The following is a 10,545-nucleotide window of genomic DNA, read 5'->3' on the forward strand; positions in this document are numbered from 1 at the left end:
AAAAAAAAAAAAAAAAAAAAAATTTATTTTACATATGTGAGTACATAGGTGCTATCTTCAGACACACCAGAAGAGGGCATTGAATCCCATTACAGATGGTTGTGATCCACCATGTGGTTGGTTGCTGAGAATTGAACTCAGGATCTCTGGTAGAGCAGTCAGGGTTTTTAACCTTTGAGCCATCTCTCCAGCCCCTGGAAATATTTTGAATTTCAGAATTTTTTTAGATTTTTGGAATACTTATATATTTTGGGGGGACGGGGCAAGACACAGTTGTAAACAAAATTAGGTTTAATATGCAACTCCTGGAGTCTGAAGGTAATGGTATACCATATTTTCAGTGTTCATTTATTGTGTTTGGGCTTCAGTCTGTGGCACATGATACAGTGCAGTATTTTTCACTTTGTGATATCTTGTTGGTACTCAGGAAATTTTAGATTTTGATTTGTTTTTTTATATAATGAATGATCAGACTTTAGGTTCTTTTTATTGTATATAATCATGTATATGTATATTTCTATGTCATTTGGAGGGGGAGAATTTTTTTTTTAACATTGAAGAGGGTAAAACATGGACTTACAGGCTGTCCAAAGGGCAAGATTTGATGATGACCTGGCCCCTCATTTGGTTTCAATAGGATCTCTTGGAGATGGCTCGTAGGAGTGGCCCTGCTCTTCCCTTTCCACACAAGCACCATTCACCGTCCCGAAGCCCCGAGGAGCGGGAGTGGCGGACCCAGCAGCGTTACTTGAAAGTCTTAAGGGAAGTGAAGGAGGAATGTGGCGACACTGCTCTGTCCTCTGATGAGGAGGGTGAGTGTCCTTGGGTATTTCTGGGAGTCTAGGGTTTTGGAGCCAGTGGTAGCCATATATTTCCCAGTAAATGGGCCCTCTGTCTTGTTTGGTGGGGTGGAGAATGGGGCTTACCAGCTGGTGGTGGAGTTGCTGAGACACTGTTGGGGAGTGACTCCATGCCCTTTTGATTCTTGTGCTGTGTGGCACTGAGGTTAGATAGAACGTCTTGGATAGATCCCTGCAGGACAGGGACTTGGCACAGTAGGCCTCTGGTCCCATTGTGCCACTTGAGAGAACTGCTTTTCCCCTTACAGGAGAGTAGTAGTGACTGTTGGCCTGCTGCAATGCGACCCCATCACTCTGTTGAAGTCTCTCTCCTGGAAGAGCCGTTTAAATGTGTGCTCCAGCTCATCTGGGGAAGGGTCAGAAAGGAATGTGGAACCCTGGCCTCCATGTGGTTGGCTTAGCCCTGTTGAACCCAAATGGCCACTTACCCAATCTCCCCTATTGGAGTCCACAGCCACGTTGGATTTACAAGAAAAATTTTCTTTTGAAGATCTCAGCTCATGGCTTCCAAGCTCTCCAGCACGTTCTCCTAGTCCTGCGGTGCCCCTGAGGGTGGTGCCCACGCTTTCCACCACGGATATGAAAACTGCAGGTGAGAACCGAGCTGATTCTACTGCAGCTCCACGACATCATGGTGTAGAAAAGTGAGAGTTCCTTAAGGAGGTGGGGCTGGATTCTTGGCTTGACACCAAACAGCAGTGCTACTTAGAAGGGGGAGATGTGGAGAACTATGGCACCGTGCAGGCGTCCCTGCTTTCCTTTGATTTGAAGTCATTCTCAGAAACTGATCAGTTGCTATTTTTGGTTAAAGAAAGCAAAATCGTGCTTGAACTGTCAGGAGAATGTGTAGCCAGACCCATAGCAAGTCAGTAGGCTGTAAAGACAAAAAACAACTTGGATTCAGAATAGGAACCGAAGGAGAATGCCTAGCCTCTCGGACGTGCTTATGAGTCTGCTAAGTAACTGAAACCATTTATTGGTTCATACATAAAAAACGGGTGGATTGCTGACCCTGGGGCGTTATGAAGACTTGTGCTGCTTATAGTACACAGAAGCAGTGGCACAGTGGGGCCAGAGGCCTCGGTGCTTTTGAATATCTGAGTGACTAGGCAGATCTAAGAGCTCCATCGCAGTGAGTGACCTGGTCCATGTGGTTTGGTTCATTTACTTTCAGATAAAATAGAACTGGGGGACAGTGACCTGAAGTTAATGTTAAAGAAGCACCATGAGAAGCGGAAACATCAACCAGTAAGATTGTGGTGGGAGTGGCCATTTGTCATTTTCAGTGCGATGCCTCTGATTTGTCCTGAGACAGTGTTAGTGCCTGGGTTGTGGTTTATTTTGTTGTTGCTGTTATTTTTCACTGTCAAAGACAGGAGCAACAAGAAAGGCTACTTAGCATCAGAGGTATGAGAAGCCACTCAAGTACTTTGGCTTTACAAGGCATGGTTGACAGTGTGTGCTTCCTTCAGTCTTGTGGTTACACTGGTATGTGATAATCATGGCCTCCCTTCCGTTCCTAGAGGCTGAGTTTATCCTTGGTCCTGCAGCCATAAGTGGCAGAGCCAAGAATCAAGCTTCGTGCTTTGTATTTTGTGTGGCCCCCATTGCCATTTCCATATGACAATACATCAAGGTGGAGAAACACAGTGCAGAGGACAGAGCCATCTGAGAGAGTTGACGTAGGAAGAGCAGGGGCCGAAGAAAATTGAGTTCTGTTTTCTCCTACGTCCTCAGGAGACGTGTTTTAGTATAAGACTGTTGTATGAGCATGTGAAATAAGAGTGCAGAGGGCTTTATGACCTGCAGCTACCCTGGAGCAGGAAGGGGAGCCAGGTTTTTCAGCACTGTGAAGAGCAGTAAGTAGTTGGTATTTTTTATATATTTTAATTTAACATGGTTACCTCAGGTATCCCTGACATGCTGTATTTATTAGGTAAATTGTCACAGACACTTATCAGTTCTGGATTCTTTTTTAGACCTTTATAACTAGATCTTTGATGTCATATCTAGGATCACCCAGACCTTTTGACAGGGGACCTGACCCTCAGTGACATCATGACTCGAGTAAATGCCGGCAGGAAGGGCTCCCTAGCAGGTAAAAGACTATGGGTCCCCTCTTAGATACCTGACTTCTGATGTTAAATTGTATGGCATATTGTCTATGTGATAAAAATAAGTGGAACCATAGCCTCCTTTATGCTAATCACCTTTGTTTTGTAATTACTCTCTGAATTTAAAATTAGCACAGCAGGGCCTGGGGGAGAGGGCTCAGTGGATACAGTGCTTGCTGTCCAAGGGTGAAGATCAGAGTTTGCATTCCCAGCACCTATGTAAAAGCTGGGTGTCACATCAGCCCTCTCTAATCGCAGTGCTGTGCGGGGCAAGATCGGACCTCTTCAGCAAGTAGTCTAGCTAGACCAGAGAGACCCGGCTCCAGGAGAGAGTGATTGAGAAAGATTCCCTCCTGCACACACATACACACCTACACTGAATATGCAGGTAGATGCACTGTACCATACACATGGGCACTTGAATAAAATGAAATCAAACCAAGTCAGCACAGCATTATTATTAGAAGTCACCCACTGAGTGTGGTTTTCAAAAAAACTTAAGTGTCTTACTACTGAGTCTTTAGACAGGCTTTGGGGAAGGGTATGCAGCTAAGACCTGTCACTTCATGATGCAATTTTGTGACTTGTATGTATGTGTTTCTCCTGTTCCCAGCCTTGTATGATTTGGCTGTTCTTAAAAAAAAGGTGAAGGAAAAGGAGGAGAAGAAAAAGAAGAAAATAAAGTTGATTAAGTCAGAAGCAGAGGATCTGGCTGAGCCCCTAAGCAATACTGAAGGGGTCCCAACTCTCTCACAGGCCCCCTCTCCCCTGGCAATATCGTCTATCAAGGAAGAGTGAGTAGGCAGATATAACTGGTTGCACTGGGCCGGGGGAGGGAGTTAAGCATGGGCTGAGCCAGTCTTGAGACTAGGTGAGTTGACTATATGTGCTGAGTGAGCTCTGAGATCTTGCTGGGAACATGTACCGTGTTCTCTTTTCTTAAGCTCTTGAGCTCTTGTGCTTATAACCTGAATCAATCTGGCATGTGCTCTTTGTCATTTTGATTATGCCTACATTAAAAAATTACAAAACGTGTGTGTGTGTGTGTGCGCGCGCGTGTGTGCGTGCACGTGTGTGTCTCTGTGTGTGTGTGTGTGTGTGTGTGTGTGTGTAGGTGCATATGCATGTGTATTTGTTATATATGTGGAAGTCAGAAGACAGCTTGGAGGAATTGACTCTCACCTTTTACTGTGTGGGGTCCAGACATCAAACGCTTACATTTTCTTCCTTGCTTGTTAGACCCCTGGAAGACATCAAGCCTTGCCTTGGAATCAATGAAATATCTTCCAGTTTTTTCTCTCTTCTGTTAGAGATCTTGCTGCTGGAAAGTCAGGCTAGCCTTCCTATGGTAAGAGTTTTAGAAATGCTGTTAAAGTTTTATAATTGCCATGCTCTTGAGTGGTCTCTAGCTTCTGGTTCTGCCTGCCTTCTGTTGCTATGATAAAGATTATAGACAAAGCAACTTGGGGAGGAAAGGGTTTATCTCAGCTTACAGTCCAGCCTTCAGGGACATGAGGTATAACATGGAGGAGTGCTGCTTACAGACTTGCTCTCCATGGCGTGCTCATCCCACTCTCTAGATCACCCAGGACCATGGCCAGGGCTGGCCTCCCATAGCAGTGACTAACCCAGAAAATGCCTCACACACACAGATGAGACGGCGGCAGTCCCTCAAGAAAGGCTTTCTTCCCAGATGACTTAGCTTGTGTCGCCTTGACAAAGCAAACAGCACTCGTGGAAAGTAGACTCAGCTGGCTTCCTTATACAGCACTGCAGCTAATTTAGGAATTTGGCAAATTGGATATACACGCCCTGCTCTGACATCTTGGAATTGTTGGTAAAAAGAGAAACTTAATTGTGGTCCATCTTTTCCTCTCCCTCAGCTGGAGGATCGAGTTTTGGACTGGCAGTCTTCTCCAGCCAGCTCCCTCAACAGCTGGTTCTCTGCTGCCCCCAACTGGGCTGAGTTGGTGTTGCCTGCTCTGCAGTATCTTGCTGGAGAAAGCCGAGGTGGGGTCTTGTCTGTGAAATTTTATCATGTTTTCCCTCTTTTGTCTAAATTCTTGCACTAAATTTGTCCATTTTCATCAGACACACCCTAGGTGTCTTTTCTGACACACAGAAACACACACACATACACACACGGCATCAACAACAAAACCAACTCGAGCTGTACCAGAGCTTGTGTCTGTATTAAGGTGAGGGTTATGCTTGTTCATGCGATCTATTTCTTGCAGCGGTTCCTTCTAGTTTCTCTCCATTTGTTGAATTCAAAGAGAAAACCCAGCAGTGGAAATTGCTTGGTAAGTAGTCTAGACTTTGAAGAGGTTTGTTTTGTTTTGCCCCTCCCCCCTTTTTTCCTTGATGAGAGGAATCAATGATGGGAAGATTGTCACTGAGAGGAGTGGCTAGAGAGCCAGGCAAGCAGGGAGATGTGCCTTAGCGTTTCTTAGGAGAAGCTATATCTCTTGTTAAAGTAGGGGGAAGGGAGACAGTGGCCCCAGAGCAGTGGGCTCACATCACTGCACTCGAGGAGGGTGGAGAGCACACGTGACCCGTGAGGGTCCAGTGGCCGTGGCAGTGCTGGCTCTTCATCTTGTACTCACTGTGGCGTCCTCTGCCCATCGCTTGTTTCTCTTGCACTCACCCGGTGCCTGAGATGGTTGGGTGTACTGCAAAGGCCAGAGTGCAGATCACCGAGGTAGTTTGTGATTTTGTGTTGAGAGCAGAGCTGGCCTTTCTGACATAGCCTGCCTTTGTGGTCCTGATCCCATGGTGGTTGTAGCCTGTGTAAGAGATGTGGGTACCGTCATGAGCCAACTACCCTGCTAGGAATCTGAGTAAAGTGACTCAGGAAGAGGTCACGTGATGACTTAGGCTTCTTGCCGCAGGTCTTTTTACTGCCATGCCAGTGTGAGGAGTGAATTTTCTCACCTACAAGAGCAGGGTCCTTCCCTGGCATAAACTTTTGTAGCATCCTATGCATTACTTCTTCTGGAATTGGCTCTGTTTATATGACCTCATTACTCACTTGACGTGACCTCTAAGGACAGAAAGTGAATTCATTTCGTGATCCCAGCTTGATGCACCTGCCTGCTGCACAGTGGCTACTCTATCAATACTTGCTGAATGAAAGATCTGAAAAAGTGACGTCCTGGGGCTTAGCCAGTCAGTGAGGAGAGGCATGAGCATGTGGGAAGGACCAGTGAGTGACAGGTTCTGACAGGTTCTTTTTGGCATAGGTAGAGCTGGTAAAGAGGAGGCAGGATTCTGAATAATACTTTACATTTCTTATTTTTTGTGTGTGCCCCACCTTCACCCCATAGGTCAATCTCAAGATAACGAAAAGGAATTAGCTGCTCTCTTCCACCTGTGGCTGGAAACCAAAGACCAGGCCTTCTGTAAGGTATGCCTCTTACTTTCTTACTACTTGGGTTGTTAGAGCCCCTAAGTTAGTGACAACTCTCTAGCCCATTTACCTGGTAATGATTTTTCCTTTCTTCAGCAGGAAAATGAAGACAGCTCAGATGCCATGACACCTGTCCCTCGAGTGTGAGTATATTGTTCTTGTGGTGGGTGGATTCTCGGGAAGCCGTGTCGTAGCGTGAGATTGCTCTGGATCTTTTTTTTTTATTATTAGGTATTTTCCTCAATTACATTTCCAATGCTATCCAAAAAGTCCCCAATACACTCCCCCCCCCCCCCCCCCCCCCCCCCCCCCACCCCTTGGCCCTGGCATTCCCCTGTACTGGGGCATATAAAGTTGGCAAGTCCAATGGGCCTCTCTTTCCAGTGATGGCCGACTAGGCCATCTTTTGATACAAATGCAGCTAGAGTCAAGAGCTCTGGGGTACTGGTTAGTTCATAATAATGTTCCACCTATGGGGTTGCAGTTCCCTTTAGCTCCTTGGGTACTTTCTCTAGCTCCTCCATTGGGGGGCTCTGGATCTTCTGACATGCTTCCGTGTGTTAGAGCTGTAATGGACCCTTGAGACCCAGAAGTCCATTGACTCATATGCCTTAACATACTTGAGGAGGGCACATGTGCTCTCAGTAAGATGGCTCCTGACTGCAGTGGTCTCTGAAGATAGATGGTCTGCCTGTAAAGAAGTCCATGATGTTCATATCCTTGACTTGTAGTACTGTGTTCTTCATTCCAAGTTATCTCGTTTTCCTATTCCTACCTGCTCACATTGCAGTGCAGAGGACCAGCCTTAGTGTAAACCCCCCCACACACACCCTCCCCCACTCTACACATATCCATTCACATAATGGGGGTTTAGAACTCAAATTTTGGGCTCTTTGGAAGGCAGAACACCCACTCAGGACTTGAAATGCTTTGTTCTCCCCCGGAGTGACTTTTTTGTTATTAAATTGAGCTGTCTTTTAACAGTACTGAAAAACACAGGTGAGGATGCCACCCTCTTTGTGTTTATTCCAAACACTTGTGATCCTAAGAATAGGGTAATGTGGGAGATCAGTCGGGTTTCTGTGGTAGGAGCTGGAGAGCAGACTGAGCAGGAGTTGAGTACTTCTGAAAGAGAAGAATTGTACCACTGCCAAGCTAATCCGACTCGTTCTGGGTGCCAAGAAGGGGCTAATGGTCCTCCTTGCTCTCGGGTGACACAGAGTTCTTTATGTTCCAGAAGAACTGACTATGTGGTTCGGCCTAGCACAGGAGAGGAGAAACGGGTTTTTCAAGAACAGGTAAGATCTCCTTAGAAGTAAGTAGACACAGAAGCACGGAGCCTGGCTTTCCTTGATCTCAGCTCCTTGGGGTTCAGAGCCTTCAGCCCAGATAGTTCATTGGTCGAGGCTGTTTGTTGGGTAGAAATAGTTTGGTGAAAGGGTAAGAAAACTTTTGACTATCTTTTTTACCAGGTAGCAAAATGTATTTTCCTTTCTTGTCATATTTTGGGTGCCCATCTGTGGACTGTCTTTTCCCACTGCGGTTGGTAACTGTTCTTTGTGAGGTCACTCCTTTCCTCCTTGTATTGACATCTCATTTGATTGACCTAAGGGAGTTCTAGGGAGAACTCCACTAATTCTGAGATAGCAATTTTTTGCCTTTTTTTTTTTTTTTGGTAGGAGCGTTACAGGTATAGCCAACCCCATAAGGCATTCACCTTTCGCATGCATGGCTTTGAGTCTGTGGTGGGGCCAGTGAAGGGCGTGTTTGACAAGGAGACCTCCCTCAACAAGGCTCGTGAGCATTCACTGCTGCGCTCTGACCGGCCTGCCTATGTCACCATTCTGTCTCTTGGTATGTAGCATGTATTTATTACTAGGGCTTTCTTATTTGTACCCAAAGCATTCCTCACATTAAATTGATACTTCCTGTACAAAACTCCACCCCCTTGCTCACTCTGTCCATTGATAGGCTAGAAGATCGATCAGTCTTAGAAGTTTTCAAAGCTGAGAGATGTCAGGGTGGATTCTACCCTGGTAGATTGATGGCAAGAGTCACTGTTTCTTCCTAGAGTCATCTTCATTTTGATAAACTGTTCACAAGCTAGTAGTTACATCAGGTATAGGATTTTGCTTTCTCAAAGGATGTTTTTTCCTGAGAGCAGTGACACATACCTGTGACCCCAGTTCTTAGGATGCTGAGGCTAGAGGACTGTTGTAAATTTGAGGGCTGCCTAGGCTGCACAGTGAATTTGAAGCCACACAATGACATTGTCTCAGAAAATGAAAGAACAAGGAATTCTTTGTATCATGAGTCCGTTGGTAGTGAGACCTATGGAGTCCTCCTCAGAGTTAAAATGATGCATTTGAATCCCCCCTCCTGCTCCCCAAACTCCTAGATAGGGTTTCTCTGTTCAGTCTTGGCTGTTCCTGGAACTCGATCTGTAGACCAGGCTGGTCTTGAACTCAGAGATCTACCTGTATCTACCTCCTGAGTGCTAGGATTAAAGGTGTACACTACCACAGCCCACCTGCATTTAAAATTTTTCTTTAGGGGGGAGGGGTAAAGACTTATTTATTTTATGTATACGAGTACACAGTCACTGTCTTCAGACACACCAGAAGAGGGCATCAGATCCATCACACCTAGTTGTGACCCACTATGTGGTTGCTGGGTATTCAACTCAGGACCTCTGGAAGAGCAGTCAGTGCTCTTAACTGCTGAGCCAGCTCTCCAGCCCCTTGCATTTTAATTTTTAAAATACTTTAAGTTACAGAAAAGGACGATCATATTTCAGTAATTATTAAATTGTTAAAACATTTAAATGCAAAACTGTTTCTGTTATGATACTGTATGATAAGACCAGGTATCAGGTGTTGTAATTTCTGTAATCTCCAGTGGGGGTCAGTGTAAGTGAGTTTGTATGTTCCACTTGTATCATGAAGAGAACTTGATTGCTATTGTAATAGCGTGATAATAGCAGTGTGTGGTTTATGTTTGTTGATAGCTGAAAGAAGTGCTAATCTACTTTCCTTACCAAGTGCATAGAACTTCTGGGTCATCTCTCACCTTCCCTGTATACATGAATGCATTATTTTGGTCTAATCTACCCTTTACTCCCTCCTCCCAGACACCCTCCCAGCTTTTTCACTAAAAATGGATATTATATGTTTGTGTGTATCCCACTAAGTCCAACTAGTGTCATCTGCATACATCTGGGTGTGGTGTGGTGTGGGTGTGTTCACTGTAGCATGGGTAATCTACTCTCCTCAAAACAAAACTGCCATAATCTCCAACTTGCTGCCCTGACTCCTGGAGCTTTGCAGTCAGAAATGGAACCTTTCAGATCCCTCCTATCCATGCTGGAGTAGTGACTAGATAGATCTCGGGCAGGTCTTGTGTAGTGACCACAGCTTTTGAGAGTTAGGACAACAACTCCCTGTCAGGTCCAAAAGGTACTGTTTCCTATCAGTTCTCCTTAACCTCTGTCTCTTAAAATCTTCTCACCCTCTCTCTCTTCTACAACATTCCTTGGGAGGTGGGAGTGTGATTTTCTGTTTGGGAATGAGAACCCTTCTATTCAATTCTAAGGTATTCTTTTGCCATAGGCGTGTTAAACGTGTAGGGAGGTGCAGTGCAGTGTTGATGGCCAGTAGAGGGCAGTGTGTCCCTGACCGGCCGGTGAGGCTCAGGAACCATTATCTTAGGGAGCTCAGCCCCACCAGAACAGGTCAGGAGATGTTGTAATTCATTGGAAGCCTTGCTTGACTCCTGGATTTTGCATTTTCTACTGTCAGTTCGGGATGCTGCAGCTCGGCTGCCTAATGGAGAAGGCACTCGGGCAGAGATCTGTGAACTGCTCAAGGACTCTCAGTTTCTGGCTCCAGATGTCACCAGCACTCAGGTGAGTTAGAGAAACAGCTTTTGGCTTCATTTCAGAATGTATTTGAGAAAAACTGTTAGGAAATGTAAGTTACACCTTTTTTTCTTGTGCTATTGAGGGTTGAACCCAGGGTCTTGTACACATCAGAAACACGCTTTACCAGTGAGCTGTATGTGTTTGCCTACCATGAAATCTTTTATTTATTTATTTATTTATTTATTTTATTATTGGGTATTTATTTCATTTACATTTCCAAATGCTATCCCAAAAGTCCCCCAC

The 10,545-nt window shown here is 45.3% G+C and overlaps 1 protein-coding gene across 10 annotated transcripts in view; it reads left to right on the top strand.

Moving 5' to 3' along the window:
- The window catches only part of Nfrkb (nuclear factor related to kappaB binding protein), a 40,606-nt gene that overhangs the window by 15,070 nt on the left and 14,991 nt on the right, over nt 1–10,545 (top strand). For 3 of the 10 annotated variants that reach the window (XM_029481196.1, XM_029481194.1, XM_029481197.1), the window contains exons 5-17: nt 638–812; nt 1,315–1,452; nt 2,035–2,108; nt 2,874–2,958; nt 3,588–3,768; nt 4,214–4,322; nt 4,858–4,984; nt 5,212–5,277; nt 6,301–6,380; nt 6,480–6,526; nt 7,621–7,681; nt 8,063–8,237; nt 10,181–10,287. In XM_029481196.1, coding sequence (XP_029337056.1) covers nt 638–812; nt 1,315–1,452; nt 2,035–2,108; nt 2,874–2,958; nt 3,588–3,768; nt 4,214–4,322; nt 4,858–4,984; nt 5,212–5,277; nt 6,301–6,380; nt 6,480–6,526; nt 7,621–7,681; nt 8,063–8,237; nt 10,181–10,287 — 1,425 coding nt within the window. Of the gene's footprint in view, nt 1–637; nt 813–1,108; nt 1,453–2,034; nt 2,109–2,873; nt 2,959–3,587; nt 3,769–4,213; nt 4,323–4,857; nt 4,985–5,211; nt 5,278–6,300; nt 6,381–6,479; nt 6,527–7,620; nt 7,682–8,062; nt 8,238–10,180; nt 10,288–10,545 lie in introns of all 10 variants that reach the window. The other 7 variants (XM_021172119.2, XM_021172118.1, XM_029481198.1 and 4 more) reach the window with 7 other exon arrangements.

Source organism: Mus caroli, chromosome 9, assembly GCF_900094665.2.
Source record: "Mus caroli chromosome 9, CAROLI_EIJ_v1.1, whole genome shotgun sequence".
Lineage (NCBI taxonomy): Eukaryota > Metazoa > Chordata > Mammalia > Rodentia > Muridae > Mus > Mus caroli.